Below are 21,952 nucleotides of genomic sequence, written 5' to 3' on the forward strand. Positions count from 1 at the left end.
GTTATCTCTTGGCTGAACATTAGCTGGATACACCAGAACCACTGAAATATTGTCCATCGCCCCCAGAAGCTAAGGAGGTTTTCACATCACGGATTCGGCCTAAATCCAAGTACACTTTTCTTTAAAGCCCAGTTGGTTGGATTACTCTGAAAACTACATACCAAATGGTTTAAGGAACCGTGCCTGGGTCCACTTGAATTAGTGGTCTTTGGTATGATTTGCATCCGGTGTAAAAACCAACAGTACCACAACATAGGGAGGAATGCTATTTAAAGAGAATAGCATTCTGCAAGGAGATTGAAAAGGCATTTCTCAACTCCTATTTTCTCCTTTACTAACCAGACCTAAACAATCTAATGGACTCCATCACATTGATCTACTGTGTATATTCATGTGTCTGTATGCAGTTGTGTCTTGAGCTCCCAATCCACTCGGCTATCAGTTACCATGCAGGACAAGCTAAAGCTGCTGATCAATACTTTATATTAGGTGAGCATGTGTGTTTAAGCATTAAAGAGTGATTTTGCAGAGTCGGGCGTACTTCATCACGCTGCACGTACACTGTGCATCCGGAACATTCTTCAAAATGGCTTTTACTCCCTCGGTGCCTTCCTCTTGTATTGGATAGTAGGCTTACATGCGGAGCACATTAAAGGTGGAATCAGCAGAAGTAGAGGCAATCCATTCCCATTTGTAAGGTGTTCAATGAAAGAACAGCGCAGAGGCTGACATTTAAAGAGCTCAAGGTATTTTGCATTTTGCTGCATCATGGCACCTAACTGCCCCAGGAGGAGTTTATCTAAGCGGCGCAGGAACATACTGATGCGCCCACTCCTCTCTTTTGTGTTTCTTATTTTACTTCTTAAATGTCTTTGGTAAGTTTTTTGTTGTTGCTGCAGCTTCAACTGCTCGCCCTGCTAGAGCTGAATCTAAATCAATATGGCCGCATGGGGATTAGAGCATATATTGTCCATCTGCTGTACCTCATCAAGCTGCTGTTGGCTGTTGCTCCGAGTTAAAATTAGGCGAGAGGAGATGCTTCTGTTTGATAGTGCAGGAAAGGAAAACAAGGGTGGATCATTTGATGGCGCAGCGAAGGCTCGTGGTCGCAGTCATTTCACGTGACAACTTTCTGTAACAGAATTGATTAGACGCAGCTTCTTTGCTTCTCTTTTACTCCTTCACTCTCCTAACTGGATGTGTAGGAGAACCACCATTAATCTCTGACAGACTGATCAGAGGCTATACTACAAGCCCTGTCTGCAGTCTTCATTCAACTGAGCGGCTCGCACAAGATGAAACGTGGCCATTTGTTAAGTCAACACGCCGTCAGTGGACAGTTGAAGAGAGGCAGAGATGGAGGAGAAAAGAGGAGGCAGAGGCAAACATGAAATGAAGATGTGTGAAAGAACAGACAGAAACGATAAGACCTTGAGCCAGTGCGGTAAAATAGGAGTCGTGATATGTCTGGCACTCTCCATGGTTACACCCCTCGGCCCTGTCATTTCTGAGAATCCATACAGTCTCTAGCATGACATCCATTACCCAGCAGCCACTGAGTGACACCTCTTTTACTGTCGATGTGCAGGTCGTCACGCTCAGTTCAACACCCCTGACACCACATCTACTGTTTCCTCCCAATAATCCATACACATAATGCAGTGATGGCAAGACAAGTTTATTTATATAGCACCTTTAAACACAAGGCAATTCAAAGTGCTTTACAAAAAATGAAAGACATTAGGAAAATGGCATTTCAAATCAGTCATTAAAAAGAAAAGATAATAAAAGAAACATTTAAAAGAAAAAAGTACATGGATAAAAGTTACAGTGCAGTCTAAGATATGAATAGTTCAATTAAAAGCAGCAGCAAAAAGAAAAGTCTTTAGTCTGGATTTAAAAGTAGTCAGAGTTGCAGCGGACCTGCAGGTTTCTGGGAGTTTGTTCCAGATATTTGGAGCATAATAACTGAATGCTGCTTTATCATGTTTAGTTCTGACTCTGGGGACAGAAAGCTGACCAGTCCCTGAAGACCTGAGAGATCTGGATGGTTCATCATTTAGCAGGAGGTCAGAAATGTATTTTGGGCTTAAACCATTCAGTGCTTTATAAACCAGCAGCAGTATTTTTGAAATCTATTCTTTGACACACAGGAAGCCAGTGTAAAGACTTCAGAACAGGAGTGATGTGATCCACTTTCTTAGTGTTAGTGAGGACTCGAGCAGCGGCGTTCTGAATCAGCTGCAGCTTCCTAATAGATTTTTTAGTGAGACCTGTGAAGACACCATTACAGTAGTCGAGTCTTCTGAAGATAAAAGCATGGACAAGTTTTTCCAAATCCTGCTGTGACATTAGTCTTTTAATCCTAGATATATTCTTTAGGTGATAGTAGACTGATTTAGTAACTGTTTTAATGTGACTGTTGAAACTCACGTCAGAGTCCATGACTACACCTAGATTTCTGGCTTTATCTGTTGTTTTGAACATTGCAGACTGAAGCTCAGCGCTAACTTTTATACGTTCTGACTTGGCTCCAAAAACCTTTACCTCAGTTTTATCTTTGTTTAATTGGAGAAAGTTCTGACACATCCAGTCATTGATGTGTTCAATGCACTTACTCAGTGTTTGAATTGGAGCATAGTCTCCTGGTGAAATTGTTACGTAAATCTGTGTGTCATCTGCATAGCTATGGTAACTTATTTTGTTGTTTTTCATTATCTGAGCCAGTGGTAGCATGTAGATGTTAAAGAGAAGAGGCCCCAAGATGGAGCCTTGAGGAACCCCACATGTCATATTTGTCAACTCAGATGTGTATTTACTAGGGATGCACCGAATATTCGGCCACCGACAATTATCGGCCGAAAATGGTTAAAAAGGCCCTTTCGGCTTTCGGCCGAAAGGGTTTTAGCACCGAAAAAATATCACCGAATGTCAGAACAGGCTTACGTTGGTAACCTAACGTGTTGTTGTGATGACGTAATAAAGACGCGGCGACCATGCTCGCGGCCGGCTCACAGGGGGGGGGGGGGACATTGACCTTTGTCATCGAGATTGCCCTGAGCCTTTAACAAATCGTATTAAATAATCTGATGACAGACTAAACAGAATAGCTGAAATTTTAACAAACTAAATAACTCAGTTACCTCTATGTCACAGAAGTCAACAAAGGAGTCCAATGGAGGCGTTTCAGACAAAGAGGGAGAAACTCACCCAGGAGGGAACTTTGGGATTTTAGCCTTTGCCGACCATTAACATGCAAACAAAAGCTATGTAACACTCTACAGGAAAGGGAGTGCAAGGGAAAATCCTAAAAAGGCATGTTCTTCTGTCGTCCATTTCCTGTTGTTTGTCTTGTTTTACCCCGGCTGATATTTCACTAAATCCACTGTTTTAATTGTTCCCTATATTGCTCCTATGCCCTGTAAGTGTCACGATCTGTCTGTGTTGTTGTTTTGTCTTGTCTTTTTCTATCTTTGAGTTTCCTGTTTTATTTTGTAAATTGTTCACCCCCGTTTCCTGCCTGTTGCTTTCTGTCTGTTTTCCCTCCCTGATTACCCGATTGTGTTCACCTGGTGCCTCTGTGTTTTCTCCTCCCTCCTCACCTGTGTCTTGTTTGTGTGATTAGTCTTGTGTGTATTTAAGTTCTGGTTTTTCTGTCTGTCTTTGTCGGTTCGTCTTTCGTTGTTGACTGTGTTCACCGGTCAGTATTCTGTCTGTCCTAGTTCTATATTTCACTATCCTTGAAATAAAGGTATTATCAGTTTATCTGCATTTGGGTCCTGCTTCCTTCGCTCTACTGTGACAGTAAGGTGTCCTTGGGTGCTATGAAAGGCGCCCCCCAAATAAAATGTATATTATTATTATTATTATAGGCTCTCTTTAGTACACTGCCCTTTGTTCACACGTTATAAACACACACACACACACACACACACACACACACACACACACACACACACACAGCTAACCCCCTTTCTAACCTTTGAACAGCCTGACGCCATAGGCAGATGATCACTAGCACTCTCCATACATCTTTCACACGATAGTCACAACTGTCACCATGCATCACTTCAGCCTTTAAAAGGTGCGTGCACATACCCATGCCATCAATCCATATATTAATGCCAAGGCAAGAGTGCCTATTTCCTCTCTTTCTCACTCTATATGACCATATATCAATTTCCCGACATCCATCCACAGCTACAGCCACGTGTGTTTAAACTAGATGATGGCTGAGTGGTGTGTATGACTGATGAATTATTAACAACGCCGTCAACGCGGATGCCCGAGCCGCCTAACCTCACATGCACTCAGAATTAAGCATGCATCCTCACACGCATCAGGCGTCCCATTTTAGAGCCGCTCAAAATAGAAAAGGGGAGAAACAGTTATGTAACCCAACCTCGTTCTCTATTCTGTAAATTGAAAGGCATTTAGTAATACAATTAATGTGTCCAGACCTCCGAGGCTTAAGTAAAACACATCTTCTGCAGCTTTTGTCTCTTTATGCCAAAACCCCTGACTTCAAAGGTGCTGTGAAGAGCTTCACTCTTTATATATTTGTTCAACTTTTTCATTATGCATGCCAGCTGTGGTGTTCAGAGACTGATAATACAACTTATTCAGGAAGGGAGGTCCATCCAATTACCTTTATCTGAAATTGGAGAAACACGATTTTTAAATTATTATTCAGGAGACCACGTCAAGGTAGCTGCAAGTCATTGCTTTGTTTATATTGGAGTCAAATGCCTTAATCCATTTGTTTCTTTTGGTTGTTCCTGGATTTTAAAGTGGTGGTTTATTTGATATAATCAAATATCCATCGTCACCTAAAAATCTCAGATTCTAAATATTCACGCACATGGGAAGTCAAGGACAGACCTTTAATTCAGCCCAACCTGTCTGCGATACATTTAACCAAAAATATCATTTGAAAAAGTCTTCAAATGCTGACTCCAGTTTCTTCGATAGCCATAACAGTCGACTTAAATAACTATATATTTAATCTGTGTATTGACTAACTGATTATTATAAAAAATGATACATTTTAAGATGTACAACAAGATGAGACTTTTTTCCTTTTTAAAAACATTTTTGGTGAAACTGAGATGAATTTGAATGTTCTACTGCAGCGAATCACATGTCCTTGGTCTTCCTTTTAGGCAGACAATATAATACCCAAAATACAGAAGTGTATTTTATTTAATGATTTTCTGATGGTGTTCCCTTTCTCTGCATTAACCATGTTATACTTCTTTTCAAATAGAGAGCTTGTTTTCATGCAGCCATTCAAGGTTTTTAAACTCTATGCTTAAACCATTATTGTCATTGTTAAATCAGGCAGACAGTCACATTAACTAATGTCATGACCACAAAACACAAGAGATGCAGACTTTAAAACGACAACCCTAATTAGCTTTCATGATAAAGTTATCTTATGATGTCTTTGCTATACTTTTCTATGCCAATTTGAAACAATCGTTATGATGTCAAAATGTGCTAAATATGTTGCGGAAGACTTATCACTCATTGCACATTAGCGTGACAAATAGATGACGTTGACTTGCATTATCTTTCTCACCAATTATCATCCTGTGCTTTGTAGAGTGTAGTAAGATGTACTGTACAGTGAAATTCAAGTGTGTTGCCTTTGGCTGTTTTTGCATGTGCTTTACTTCCTGAGTTGCTTGATGTGCATCACTCCGACAGGCAAACTGAAAACAACACCCATTGGATAAACACAAGAATGACCTTTTCTGAGTTATTGTTTATCCATTTGGAAATCAAACACTGAAATATCTTCTTTGCCAGTCAGTTTGAAACTCACTTCCTGACGTGTTGATGCACGTTGCCATGTCTGTGACCTTGTAAGAATGGAGGTTCCTCTGACTCCTGGTGCGTGTCATCTTTTTCTCTGCCAGCCTGTCCAGGGCTTTGACTACGCCAAGAAGCACATGGGTCGGACTGGGGACGATGCCGTCTCCGTCACCAAGGATACGCTGGTGCTGGTGGGGCTGCCTGTACGAGATGCTCCTCTGTCAATGTCGTTGGATAAGAAGGTCCACCAGGATGGGACCGGCAGCAAGAGGCCTCCGTCTGCTGACATACACAAAGGAGGGTAAGACTGCCAGCCTGAATAACTCTAAAGAATTGAGGGAAACTGCACAACCTTCAGTACATCTTTTTTATTGCTAATTTCTAACACTTTCATTCACAAATATTCATTAGCGCAGCAATTGCTTTTATCCAGTGGTGAAAAATTACTTAGCACATTTATTAAATTAATGCATTTTTGATATTTTTCTAGTATTGTCGTTTTCTGAAACTTCACACTTCCACTTAGATACTAGTAATTGTTCAAAATTCAAATGACTGATTTCATTTATAATTAAAGCATTAATTAGACATTACATATACCTGGAGTAAATTACCCTGCAGTATATAAATACATGAAATCAGCTTCACCTTAACCAGCTGCAACAAACACATTAATGAATCAATAATAGTAACAATAAATAAAACATGTATTATTCTGAAATCTTTTAAGTATGGATGCTAACATTGTTGTGCTTTTACTTAAATCACATTTTAATTCAGAATTTGTAATTATAACACAGTATTTCAACACTATGGTACAAGATCGGAGTACTTTTTCAACCGCTGCTACTATCCAAAAGCATTGACATGGGGAAATCTTAAGAACCTGATTATTGTTGATTTGGAAACAGTACAGTACGCTAATTTGCATATTTAAAGGCAGACTCCTTACTCAGCTGTAATAGATGTCAGTCAGAGTCTGCAGAGAGGGCACTGCTCACATCATCATACATCATTCATATGAGACGTAGATGTTTTGGCAAAGCCTGCTAATTCAAATCATCCCTTTAGCCTGTGATTCTGCACAGGTTCAGCAGTCTGAGGAGTTGAATGGATGTTCCCAGCTGGAAGCCTTGTGAAGGAGCAGCTGTGTCATTTAGCGAACAAGCCAAGACTCGACCCCAAGCTTTAGAGCGGGAAACATCAGTGTTTGTTTGCGCGTCGCAGTGTTAAGCCAGAGAGAAGCCAACAGTAAGCAGAGCACACTGTGACAGATTGACGCGATCGGAAGATAAGTCCAGTGTTAACAAGAAGCTGTTTGGAGACAGAAAGACAGAAAGACACAATCCACGTATTTACAGGCACATTTAGAGGAAACAAAATACTAGGTGTAGCCGCCTTTGTCCTAAAACTAAAATAAACAAGCCAAAAAGCAGAATTAAACAGACGCTGAGGCACCAGGAAGTGAATGAAAAATGCAGTTATCTCGCGTTTTAACAATCAAACATACAAAGAGTTTTTTCATTTCCCTGGTAAAAACGATATGCCTTTTCCAAAGCAAACCACATTACCGATCACCTACAGTAGTGCCTGCTGCTGCCTTCAAAATAAGAGTCAAATTAACTTAAAACTGACACCAAACAATAATGATCAAATGATCATTTATTTGTATGTTGATGCAAGATAAGTTTTCAGCAGAACCATACATTTCATTTCAAACCTTTATTTATCCAGATTGTCCCTTGAGATCATAGATCTCTTTTTCAAGGGAGACCTGCAGCAATTAGGTTCGACATAAAACATACAACAACATAAAACAATTGAGGATATCATACAACATATTTACAAGCTACATTTACATACTTATCAACATTTACAGATACCCATAGTTTCAAAGAGCATTTCACTTAGACTTACTTTAAAAACATTCAGAGGAATAAAATTGCTCAGTTTCAATTTTAGTTGTAGACTGTTCCAAGCAAGTGGCACTGCGCACATAAAAGCTGTCTTACCTTGCTCTTGGCACATCTAACAAGACTACATCATGCGATCTCAGACAATAGCTGCTTGCAACTCTCTGTGTTATCAGTGAACAGATGTAATACGGGAGTTTACCCAACATGGCTTTATAAATAAACGTGTACCAATGACTGAGCCTCCGTACAGTAAGTGAAGGCAAACCTGCCTTGGTATACAGGTACAGTGATGAGTAAGTGCTTTACAATTAGTGACAAATCTCAGTGCACTGTGATAGGCGGCATCTAACTTGTCCAGGCAATAGGCAGGTGCATTCATACTGTATAGACCAGATCACCATAGTCCAGCACAGGTAAAAAGGTCACAGCCTTTTCCTGGCTTCAAAAGAGAAACAGGACTTGTTTCTGAAAAAGAAACCTAGTCTAACCCTCAGCTTTTTAAGCAGATTATTGACCTGAAGTTTAAAACTGAGACAATCATCAAGCCAGATACCCAAGTATTTGTAACAGGTAACCACTTCAAGTATTTTTCCTTGCACAGTTACAATATCCAAAACAGGCTCTGGTGTCTTTTTAGCTTTTGAAAAGAGCATTACCTTGGTTTTATCAACATTTAAAATAAGCTTTAGTTCAGAGAGCTGAGTCTGAATAATGTTAAAAACAGCCTGCAATTTAACACCAGCCTCCTTAATGGAGGGACCTGCACAATACATCACAGTATCGTCCGCATACAAATGTAAAGTAGCTTCATCAACATTTTCACCTAAACTATTGATGTAGATGAAGAATAATAGTGGACCTAAAACAGAACCTTGAGGAACACCATTAGCAATGTTTAACCACTCAGAAGACAGCCCATCAAAGTGAACACATTGGGACCTTTCAGAGAGGTAGTTCACAAACCAACCCACTGCATGGCTGGATATGCCGATACTGACAAGCCTCTGCTTTAAGATGCGATGATCGACGGTATCAAACGCTTTGGAAAGGTCAATAAATAGAGCTGCACAACTCTGCTTATTGTACAAATACTCGTACTGTCATTCACCACTTTCATTGTCGCAGTGATGGTGCTAGGTTGCTTTCTGAAGCCTGACTGATGTTTAGACAGGATATCATTTTTACATAAAAACTCCTTTACTTGCTCACTCACTAGGCGTTCGAGCACCTTCGCCAGAACTGACAATTTAGAGATTGGCCTATAGTTATTTAAAATAGTTGCCTCCCCTCCTTTTAGTAAAGGCAAGACATAAGCTGACTTCCATATTTTTGGAATTGCATTTGTGCTGAGGGAGAGGTTAAAAAGAGTAGTGAGAGGAAGAGCAATAAAATCTGCAGCTATCTTTAAAAATAAAGGTTCTACGTTATCCGGGCCAGCCGGTTTCTTAGGATCTAACTTAGATAAGGCTTCATGAACAACATTAACAGTAAAATGAGTAAAACTGAAAGGGTTTTCCAGACCACATTGTTGCGTTAAGTGTTGAGGTCATGAGGTGTGACAATTATCTTCGACATAAATCCCTTTATCTATTTAGTCTCGTCTTTTTCCTTCTTTCCATTTTGTATATACGTTTTATTTGAGATAGTGTAGAGATTTTTGTTTTGTTTCTTGTTTTGGGCCAGAGAGTGCAGATACAGTGTTGAAAGGGGGAAGTAGAGGTGATGACATTGCTTGACTTGCCTATTTTGGGAGTTTTATAACAAATAAATGAAGCTTAGTGCACTGATCTCCAAATCAGAAGGTTACCGGTTCAATACCACCTCTTGCAGTGCACGTGTCAAAGTACCCTTGTGCCAGATACTGAACCTCTAACTGCTCCCGTAAGGCATGTCTACGGTATTGAACTGTGTGTAAGTTGCTTTGGATAAATGCATCAGCTAAATGTCATTAAGTTAATAACAATATGAATATAGGAAACACGGCAAGGTGGTTCTACAGAACAGCATGAAAATAAAAGTTGAAATATGAAATCTTGCAAAACAAAGTATAGCTCTAACACAAGGTGATTTTAACAGCGCTGTTCCACCAATGATGTGTGATGACTGCAGAGGAGAAGTGAAGGTGCCACATGGATCGCATTATTATGGATGGATAATTGCAACGATAATTCTGAGCTGTTAACAGCCTCACACCTCTGAGCCATGGTCGGACACATTCACTGAATCCTGGTGGGATGGAAAGGTTTCCTTTAGCAAAAAGAAGCTGTTTATTCTCACATTGATGCAATCATCATTTCAAACCTTTTTTGAATGAAGGTTTTAGATAAAAATAGAAACACTGTCCCTGCGTGAGTGAGGGGGTTTATTACTGATGATTCACACTTCCCCTTTAAATGACTCAGGCCTCAGGATACATCTGCTGGACCCCATGGAGCCAGCTGTATGATCTCATGTGAACACAGGCTGGCCATATTCTCCTCCACTCAGAGATACTGCACCGTCTAGCAACTGTTAGCATCCCTTTACACAGCCTCAGCTACTGCAGCTGCTATGGAGAACCTGCTTGTGTACATGACTGTGGTATACAAAATAATGATCAGTTTTAGTGAGATTTCTGTAATGGTCAACAATATGTATCAGCACTTAGAAGATATACATACACTGAACAAAAATATAAATGCAACACTTTTGTTTTTGCTCCCATTTTTCATGAGATGAACTCAAAGATCTAAAACATTTTCTATATACACAAAATAACCATTTCTCTCAAATATTGTTCACAAATCTGAAAAAATCTGTGATAGTGAGCACTTATCCTTTGCCAAGATAATCCATCCCACCTCACAGGTGTGGCATATCAAGATGCTGATTAGACAGCATGATTATTGCACAGGTGTGCCTTAGGCTGGCCACAATAAAAGGCCACATCACACAGCACAATGCCACAGATGGAGTGGACCAACATTCCACAGGCCACAATCAACAACCTGATCAACTCTATGCGAAGGAGATGTGTTGCACTGGTGGTCACACCAGATACTGACTGATACTGGTTTTCGGACCCCCCCAATAAAGCAAAACTGCACTTTCAGAGTGGCCTTTTATTGTGGCCAGCCTAAGGCACACCTGTGCAATAATCATGCTGTCTAATCAGCATCTTGATATGCCACACCTGTGAGGTGGGATGGATTATCTCGGCAAAGGAGAAGTGCTCACTATCACAGATTTTTTCAGATTTGTGAACAATATTTGAGATAAATGGTTATTTAGTGTATATAGAAAATGTTTTAGATCTTTGAGTTCATCTCATGAAAAATGGGAGCAAAAACAAAAGTGTTGCATTTATATTTTTATTCAGTGTAGTAATAATTAATTCTTTATATATTAAAATATGATTTTATCTGACAGCATTACCATATTTGCTGTTATTATATATTTTTCTTCCGTTTCCCAGATGAAAACATTTGATAACTCACTCTGATTAAAACCTACAGACATAAAACACAAAGAGCTTCACCAGAAGCAACTTATTTACAGATTTAAATTAAACATCAACACCCCATAAATCATCTTATAAATAATCATACTTTAATCCCAACATCAAAGTAATGTCTGTATAGTTTTCAAGTTTGGCAACAAAAGACTATTGATCTCAGAATCCCTTCATCAACTTTCTTGAAATATGCATAAAAGGGAAACACACAATGAATAGGAATTCAAGACATGAAATAGTACAGATGGGAAATTCTAGAGATACTATATATACAGCTCTGGAAAAAATAAAGAGACCACAATTGTTCTTAAATCTCAATCTCTACCTGTATGGCAGCCATTCCATCCGTGTCTGTTGAATTCCAACACAGATAAATGTTTTCAGTATTTTATCAAATTAAATTAAAAATTGTATATTTTACTTAAACACATACCTATAAATAGTAAAACCAGCAGTGGTCTCTTAATTGTGTCCAGAGCTGTATCTATAGATATGTGTGTGTTTAGCCAAATGATTTAAGTGTAATGTAAACATGGATGTAGTGAATATCTTTAAGAAGTTGTAACCTGGTGTTGCACAGGTGTTATTTAATTTTCATCAAGTGCATGCAAAATACTGTAGCACAGATTTGTGTAAAAATCTAAGTTTTTATTTTTTTGCTCAGTATTTAAGGACTGTGTTGTGAAAAGTACACATCATGTTTTATCATAGTTTTTAATTTATTTCAAAGGTTAATTCTGTATAATCTGTACGCATCATATACAGTACATGTTAAGCAAGAGAAGTATTAATAGCAGTAGAAAATAATTTGAACACAGAATTGTATCAACTTTTTTAAATGTAGCAGTCCAAATTATTACTTATAGCTTCCTCACCAACTTCCCTATTTAATATAAATACAGATTTAACCACCTCATACAGACGATACAAATTGTATTTATTATTTTTGGAGGAACATTTTTCTTTGTCTCTTTCAGTAAAAAAAAATGAACTAAAAGAATTAGCAACACTGGATGTTGGAAACTTATACATGTTGAGCCTCTGCTTTCCCACACATTTTTACAGGTTGTAAAAAAAAAAATCCCACACCCCTGACTTATTTTCAGGAAAGTGGTAGTGGTAGTTTTCAGATAATTATCTTTTAGAAAACATGTGCAAGAAATTGAGAAATTGTGAGTTATATGAGAAGCAAACATGAAGTGAGCCCCTCTTCTTACTTTCCTATAATACTGATTTAGCCAAAATGTTAATCACATTCTTACGACCCAAACTGCCCGATAAACAGATGTCCGTTTGTCCTGAAAGGCACTGAGAGCATAAAGTGGATTAGTTTGGTTCACTGGGTACTCTACTGTCTAGGATTACTGTACATGAGATTAGAAAGCTATGGCGGATATTGCTAAATGTAGGTTGCGTTTTATGTTTATTTGACTCATCCTGGCATTTAATTTATACAATTCTTCCATATATTCCATCTGTCTTTACCATTCATTTTTCTGCACTAATCTTCTTTGTTACTGCTATTCTTATGCACCAGCAATGATTTGTCAACATCTGTCGTAATCTTGCAGTTTTAAAAGCATTTACCTAAATGTCTAAACAGTTTTATCCCCAATAGATTTAACTGGGATTATAATTATAATCCTTTCTATGAATGAAATAAATATCATTTAGAACAAAATGCTAAAACAATTTCTTAAAACTTCCACTCCTTTACTTAGAGCTACACCCAGACACAGCGACATCTTTCTTTTGGGAAGTCAGAAATGAGATGCCTCCTCTCACAGAAATGCTAATTCACAAACACAGCGCCTCATATTCACACATACTTTCTAAAGGAAAATGAAAAGAGGTGGGATTAGTTTTGCTTTGCTTCCTGGGGATGATAAACACATGTATATTTATAACCCTGGCTAAAGCCATGCCAGAGGGAGCCATTCAGTGCAACAATGATGACAGAGTAAAAATGCCGGAAGAGCTGGCACAGTGCGATAATCAGCTTTACAAACCTGCATATACGCACATATGTATCTTATCTGGAGCCATTTTCAAAGAAAGGTATCATGGGTTTTTCTACCACCTGGGTGTACACTCAATAGGAACGTCTGCAGAAAGCAACGTGATAGGATAAGAGGGGGATTTCACACCACAGTAACAACAAGATGCAATTATTATGGTACTTTTATAGTGGTACTGAACACACTTCTAAGGTATTTTCTCTTTTCACATGCACAGACAGGCTTGGTGTGCTAAATCAGACAATCAAAGTTAGATTAGAACAGGGCCCATATGTAAAAACTCAGGAGTAAAACTAAAAACTAAAGCTGGATTCACTCCCTTATTCATTCATTGAATACTCCCATATATGTATATGGGGAACTCAGTATAAATAACAAGAGATTTAAGTCACTTGGGTCCAGACAACATGCTAGCATATTATGCTAACAAATACATTAGCATTAAGCACAAAGGACAGCCGAGATTCATGGGAACACAATGACTTTGTTTGCGTCTTTGTCAAACAATGAATATGATAAGAAGCTAGAGAAAAACCCAATTTCACTCACTCGCCATTTGTAGAGCCATGCCTCTCGAAACTTTTGATTCACTTCTCATTTATGTCACCACAGTATTAACTTCCAATGTACCATTAAAATCAATAATGAACTACAATATAAACTATCTAAAAGAAGCTGTTAACCACAAGTGTCGACGAGAAAGGGTTAATGAGTCAAAGTGGGTGTTGCTTACAAGAAACAGGTCATGAACTATGGAAAGGGCTGTGTGGTGGGTAGTGCAAACAACTTTTTAAAAAGTCACTCCGTTAATCTAATTGTATGACTCAGAGACAGTTCAGTGGCCCGTGAATTAATGTGTCATTTGATATTGGTCACTCTTTTGGTCACACCCCTGTTTGCCAATAGCGCATTAATGCATTTCCTTTGTATTTTTGCCCACTTGTTGGACTTGAGTTGGACTTGAGTTGGTGTAATGTCTAACAATCTAGTTTAGCCACTTACACACATAAAAGTTTCAGTGGGGTTATCACTAACTTCATTTCATTAAACAAAACAATAAAATGCTGTAAGCTTGTATTAACTACAGACAATATTCAAGGAAACTAACCAACATCTCTAGATGAGGGAGCCTTGAAGTAGTAAAAATGCTAACTCATTTCTGGGATTAGGACTCATTTCTGCACCGCTCTATTGGCATAAACACAAGTGCACACGTCCACAGATACACACTTAGGCCAAATTCTGGCATCATACTGTAGGTTAACATTAACAACTGTTGGGGAAAATTGTGTGACCTTTCCAACTGACCTACAAAGCAACCTTTAGAGCTGCTGGTCACACCTACAAATATATTCTGCACATTCTATGGTTGCAAAGAAGCAGGGAGAAGAATAAACAAACTAGTTGACCAAATAAATATAAGACAAAGACATTTAGTATGTTCAAAATCACCCCCTACTGACTATACAGTGAACTCTTCACTCTCTACACCTTTCATTTGAAGGGTATCTTTGGTTATTTTCAACCTGCACCCTATTTTCTCCGCTTTCTGTGACTAATTGACTACATTAATTATATTGGAGCAATTGCGCATTCAATGTTATCAATGTACATCCACTAAAAGTTTATTTTTGCCATTTACAGGCTCAGACTGTAAATGTAAGTATCTTAAAACATTATAGAAAGAGATATTAAAAAGTTTCTATGTATCACTTAATCCGCCCTGATGGGTGTGTCCAACCAAGTCCTGCCTAGATAGAAATGTTGTTCGGAAATCTTGTATTGTAAATCGTCATTCGAATGGAATTGTTGAATATATAGTAACTAAAACATTGTAAAATAAGTAAGCTATCACACATGAACCATTATCCAACTATGCTTTAACACTTTATCTTAACATAATCTAAATTGGGTTTCCAAAAATCATACGGTCCATGACTCTGTTACGCCACATAATACCCTTAAAATACTATCCATACATATTGAGAATACCATACCTTAAAAAAAAAAAAAGAGAATAAGATTTATTTGAATTATTGCCTAACAGTGAGACATTTGTAGACGATGCAAATCAGCTGTGGTATTTCCTTGACCCAATATGAGTTAAACAAGCCAAACAATGTTAGAACCAACAGCGACTGTTCCAGCTGTACAACCATTCACCTGTCTGAGGAAACAGAGAGGTGTGAGCTGAATGCTAACCGCGGCGGTACGTGGAAAGACAGGAGCATTTATTCTGCTCACTGCTGCCTTCTCCAGAGGGCTGCAGAGTGTGAGGCACAACACACAAAGAGAGGCGGGAGATGAACGTTACTTTCCAGCGGCATGATTATCCATTCTGTTGGCCTTCCTGCGCAGGCTCATATGGAACACACACACTGTATTCATCCCTCCACCCTCCTACTCTTTGTCTAATTCCACATGACTTTGACTGAGACTCGGCCAGCCATTGACCGCTGCTGCTGCTGTGTGTGTGTATGTGTGTGTGTGTGTGTGTGTGTGTGTGTGTGTGTGTGTGTGTGTGTGTGTGTGTGTGTGTGTGTGTGTGTGTGTGTGTGTGTGTGTGTGTGTGTGTGTGTGTGTGTGCACAGTCAGGGTGTTATCCTCGCCTGTGGCTCTGTAATGTCCGGTGTTGCTGATTTGTGAATCTCACACCACATGTAGACACGCCTGTCATGTTGTTTTTGCTGCTGCCGCTTACATGCCTGTAGGCCAAACATGTGTGTGTGTGTGCATGTGTGTTTGTGTGTGTCCTGTACGTGGTTATGTGCCTGGTTTACCTGAGGCAAGAACAAAGCATACATGTCTTCATACATGTTTCTGCACCAGTATGTTGGCTCCTCAACAGTCAAGTTTTTGTGTGTGTATTTGGTTTGGCATGCATTCATATACTGAGCTGCTTCTAAGCCCTTGGCTGTTCAACAACCTGCCCAACAAAATCAGGGTTGTTGCTGTTCCACTTGTCTTTTACATTTTTCCAGTGTGTCCGCACATTTCCTATGCTCTCATATAGGATCGTTGTATAAATAGAAAAGCAAATAAATGTCTCACAATAGAGTGGTGCAGTGAGGACTTATTTGTGTAGGTTGAGCTAGAACTTAGCATTTCACGGGCTCAAAAATAAGCTTTGTGTCAGAGACAAATGTATGATGCTTACACATACATTTTGTCAGAATGATTATCTCCATATATCAAAACCACTTTATAAAAAAAAATCTAATGTTAGGCTATAACATCAAGGTTGCATGGCTCTAAATCACAACCGCTAAGCTAACGGCGGCTAATGTTCGGTGTGATGGCGTTTAGTTATACTTATTTAAGGCACATAGAGGCTTCAGAGATTCACGAGTTAGGTATTTACCGACGTATTATATAGAACAAAATATGAAAATCCACTTGGCTTGCCTTATCCCTAGACCTTCTTTCATGCATGTAACCAAAAACACGTCAGCAAAACTTTGATTTCGAGACGAGGGAACCAAAATGGATAAAAGGCGAATTTGTTTCAGGATTTCAGGACTCATTCCTGCACCACTCTGTAACTGCAACCAAACAATTATTATCATTCCAAAACACATGAGCAAGTTATGAAAACCAACATTGTAATACATTTTGATTTGAGGGAGTACTGCCAGAATGCTAATAGCATTGATAGCATCAGAATTCTGTGATCATACTAGAATTTCTGGCGGGATTTGACTGACATTTTGTCCTTTTGTTCTATTGCTGCAACAACTATGAACGTATCAATTAGGTAATCAAGAGAAACATAATCAAAAGAAAATAACACATTTAAGTGCAAAAAAATGGCTCTCAAATATGGAGATTTCCCCCTTTTTGTCTTTGAATTTTTTTGACATTTTAAGCATCACATTGCACTTTGTGAAACTGACCTTTTATAGACCAAACCAATTGAAAAAATAAATAAATAGGCAAAATAATCAATACTGAATATAATTATTAGTTGCAGCTCTATAACAAAAGAAGTAAAAGACATATGAGAAAAAGTAAAGGGAAGAAAACACATAACGAAAACATGCTCAAATTACATTAACTGAGTTTTATATCGTGCTCCTTTTCAGGTTTCTTTTATAACATTTAAAGTTTGCCAGTATGTTTCCAGTATTAGCCTTGAGATGTTGCACTGCTTCTGTACACCCTGAGACTCACAAGCTCTCCTTCCTGTTCTTGCTTCACTCTGTTGCCATGGATACTACAGGCCGTTGCCAAGCGAGGAGGACGGCTCGGTGTCGAGCAACGGCTCCGCGAAGCTAAACACCAGCAAGAGCTCTTCAGCCCGGAGGACGGCGACCGGCAGCAGCAGCAGGAACGGGAAGGAGAGGAGCACCAATGGTGAGGGGGGGGGGGGGGGGGTGAGATATGGAGAGGGGGGCTCAGAGAGAGATACATCGATACAGAAAGGATAAAAGATGAAAGAGAATATAAGTGATGGAAAAACTCTGAGATTAATAGACAGACAAACACATAAATAGATGAATCATTTCCTTTACGTCTGCAACCACTAGAAAGACTGTCATTGGTAATAAACAAGTATTGGTCACCCTCCACACACACATCACACACTCTTACACTATTATATTTTACCCAAAGGATGATTACTAAGATGTAATAAAGTACACATGAGCACAAACACACTCATACAGTACATGCCGTGACTCAGCTAGCTCCTGTCATCGTCAGTGACAACACACACTCATCACATGTCTTTTCACTCATAACTGAATCAAGAGAGACATCTCAGGTGTTTGTATTTCAGTGTTTTCATCTGACTTTGTTCCAGTATGAATTGCTGAAAATGTAATATAGAGATGAGAGCTAAAAGATGGCAGACATAAGCACAGCATCAAGTTACTTTAGATTGGAATCACTGAGGAAAGACAACAAAGTTGGGGAGTTCTCTGAGAGTTGTGACAGCGTTCCGTCAGATTAGGTGTTTTTCGATGCATACAACCCACAGCATATGGTTTGAGCGTTAGCTAAATGACTCATCGTTAAACCTGTGAGACAAACTCTGAGGAGCTATGAAAAACAAATCAGCACTGTCATTATACCAGCTGAAACAGCAACGATGGTGTCGCTCTCACCTTGTGAGTCTGTGTATGAGTCACTGGGATGTATTCAGAGAACTTGATACAGCGCAGCAGGCGGGGACTATAGGGGGATTGTTCTGTATTCAGCTTTTAGAACATTTTACAACTTTTAGCTCCTACTGATTTACATGCTATTCAAGAGTTTGTACTGGGCAATGCATTTAACTTGTAAATATATATATTTATATATACGCTCATTTACAGACGTCTCTTTCCTGATGCAAGTTAATGGGAAGAAGTATTTCTCAGCCCAATAGCATCCCTTGACAGACACAGAAGATGTGTCATCATGGCAAAACGTGCTCCTGCAGACTCGCACTGTAGCAGGAACTTCTGCAAATCTGTTTAATAAGCTGTACAAATGTGTCAAATAAGTCAATATGTAAGGTACTAGAACTTCCCTACTTATTTATACTTTTGCTTGATTATTTTTTGAGAAAATAGTTGTACTTTTTAATCCACCGCATCAATTTACAGTTTTACTTTGCAGATAAATATGAATAATACAAAATATAAATGAACTAATAAAGTATGTTGTATTATTATAGGTTAAGCTTCCTAGCATTATACTATATAAACTATAAACACTACCTTTGCATAACATTGAGTGGCTAAATACATGAATGCATTATAATAATTTATTACATGCATATTATTCTGAAAAGGACCATATGGAAAACAATTTATTTCCCAAAGTTTTGGAAAAGTCATGGAAATGTAACTAAAGTTGCATCAAATATAATTTATATTTTATCTAATCGCCGAAATAGTAATACTATAACGATAATAAATACTGTATCGTTTAGTAATGAAACGTAAAATGGCATTTAACTGTAGAGGTATTTTGCTGGTGAGAGATTTTTACAATCACACCCTCTAGTCTACAGTGGCTTTAGTCTGTAGGAGCTAGTAAGCCTACTATTTGATTTGTTTTAGATAGGCACAACATGTTTCATATGCAGACCTTATTTTCCAGCTTACCATGTTAAAATAAAAATGTTTCAGTGGTAAGAAAGAGTAATTTTTTTGGTCATGGAAAATTAGGTAACGGTCATGGAGAAGTCATGGAAAAGTCATTGAAAATCATTGGTGAAAAAGTGTATGAACCCTGACCAGTGTTATCCTATTTCTGCTTCAGCAATAATAAATTGTTATACATTTAGTTTCACTTGTTAGATGCTTTTACCCAAAGTGAATTATGGCGCATTTCCATTGCAGGGCCTCGCTCGGCTTAGTACGGCATAGTTAGGCCTTGTTAGGCCAGGCTCACTTTATGCTGCGTTTCCATTACAGTTTAGTAGCTGGGGCAGTAACTATAGTAACGCAGTGTAGGCAGAGCCGTGACGTCATCGTCAATGAGAACCACAGAAAAACAACATCAGCCGTTAGCTCTTAGCACTCAGAGCTCACAGCTCCTCATATCTGTTCAGAAACTAGACAAAAGTTAAACAAGAACAAACCACAGACTGTCTGTGTCATGGCGAATACAGTCGCTGGTTTATTTATGTCTGTATAGGCCGTTGTTGTGAGTGTGGACGGTCGGAGCATATATAACATTAGCTTAGCCAAGCTCCATTCAGAAAACACGCATTTTAAAAGGGTTTTTCGCCTGCCGTCTGTCTGCAGACTTGTCAAAGCATTAATTCATGGTTTTTACTAACCGGTATCAGTATGTTGTTACTTCGGCATCATTTTGAAACGTGTATTACAATTAAATCACGGTCAAATATGTTCATCTTGTTGTAGTTGTAGCCGCCTTGCCAGCGATTCTCTCTCTAGTTTAGCATACTCAGCCCGACTCAGCCTGGTTGTTGGCCCGCTAAGAACCTCGATTTTATGGGGCCAGAAAAACTGTGAAATAGTACCCGCTAGCCGGTACTACGCCTAGTGGAAACGCAACCAAAAACGGGCCTCGCACGTCATGCTTAGACCGCGCTGTAGTGGAAACTGCGCCATTAACACTCACTACTGTGGGCAATCCCCACGGGAGCAATTTGGTGTGAAGTGTCTTGCTCAAGGACAAAACTGCTGACTGTAGTGGGGATTGAACCAGTGGTCCCCTGATCTAAAGATAAGCTCACTTCCACTGAGCCACAGCCTCCCATGTATACAATGCATATCTGTGGGTCATACATTTCCAAGTTTATTTGATAACTGAAACGGAAATCAAAAACTCCTTATGTTGCATACAGCTAAATTACATTAGACTAACATACTTGGCATTTTTAAGCACTCCACTAGGATTTAAAATTATACTTGTTTCCACAACGCATTGATGCAAAACATGCATTTTTTGGAATGTTAAAAAAGTCACTTCATATGGCTGTTGCTTGGATTATTAGTATGCATCCACACAGCTCCCTCTCCAGTGTGAATAATCATATTCTTATATTGACAACGAGTCCTATTCAAACTCATGATTATACGATACAGGCTTTTATCTGCGCACCTGGTGCAGGTAAATGAACTGTATCTACGACATGACTTGTTGAGCAGATTACAAGCAGATGTGTTTCCGGCTCTGCACGCTCACAATTGGTTGCATAAACATCGCTCAGATCTCGGATAACGCTGCCACACAGCTGCCTCTGTTCGGAGAAATGTTGGGACGCTGTGATTTTCCAATCTCTTTTGCATCAGCACACCAAGGTTAACAGTAATTTGTGTGATTTATAGTGTTTATGCAAGCAACTGAACGAATCCCCGGAGGAGAAGAAGAACATTTGTTTCATTTTCTCAGGAAGAGATGGACAGAATTGGTTTTTTAAGAAGGAGGAAAAAGGACAGATTAAAGAAATGCAGACAGGGGAACGCTGGAAAGTGTTCAGGAAAATGACAGATTAATAAAAAAGGAGGGAAAGAAGGATTTCATTATTAATCATATGAAGGATAATAAGGAGCAATGTAGTCGAAAACGGCAGAAACATCGGCAATTTAAGAAGGTTGGGACACCTAGTTGCTCTATATATAAATATCACTGCTTCAGCATTAGCATATGTCTTGCCTTCTTAAAGCTACAGTACAGACTGTTAGCCTGAAAGCAACTTGATTCAGTTGACCTTGAAGAGAAATGCTAAAGGTGAGGGAAAAGGAGGATGACATTAAATAAAGGTATTGGTATCAATGAGACACTCAAAGTGATCTTTATCATCACATCACTCCGTGGCCTTTTCTGTGCACGGATACATGTAAATGCCAATGGCCTTTCGGTATTCTGCGAGCTGTGAATGCAAATACATAGTCAAATTAAGGGAAACAAATATGCTTGTGTGGCTAAAGGACTCAATTCAATACTTTATTGAGTTGAAATATGTTGATCACTGCAGACATTAGGGAAAATACAGTCAAGGAAATATGTGAATAAGTTATAATGTTTATCCCATAGGACATTAAACAACACATTTTCTTTATTAAAGTGAGTCAGAGAGAGAGAGAGAGATGGAAGATGTTCTCAGATCCTTTACTTAAGTAAAAGTAGAAATACTTTGGTCGGAAAATACTCCATAACAAGTAAAGTCTTGATTTCAAAATGTTACTTACTGTAAGTAGATGAAAGGAAGTATTATCACACAAATGCAAGTATCTAAAGTAAAAGTA

General features: G+C 38.8%; 1 protein-coding gene across 6 annotated transcripts in view; it reads left to right on the forward strand.

Moving 5' to 3' along the window:
- Nucleotides 1-21,952, forward strand: part of kiaa1549la (KIAA1549-like a) — a 161,656-nt gene that overhangs the window by 111,588 nt on the left and 28,116 nt on the right. For all 6 annotated transcript variants that reach the window (XM_034238661.1, XM_034238662.1, XM_034238664.1 and 3 more), the window contains 2 exons: nucleotides 5,922-6,118; nucleotides 17,464-17,597. In XM_034238661.1, coding sequence (XP_034094552.1) covers nucleotides 5,922-6,118; nucleotides 17,464-17,597 — 331 coding nt within the window. The remainder of the gene's footprint in view (nucleotides 1-5,921; nucleotides 6,119-17,463; nucleotides 17,598-21,952) is intronic.

Source organism: Gymnodraco acuticeps, unplaced genomic scaffold (assembly GCF_902827175.1).
Source record: "Gymnodraco acuticeps unplaced genomic scaffold, fGymAcu1.1, whole genome shotgun sequence".
NCBI lineage: Eukaryota > Metazoa > Chordata > Actinopteri > Perciformes > Bathydraconidae > Gymnodraco > Gymnodraco acuticeps.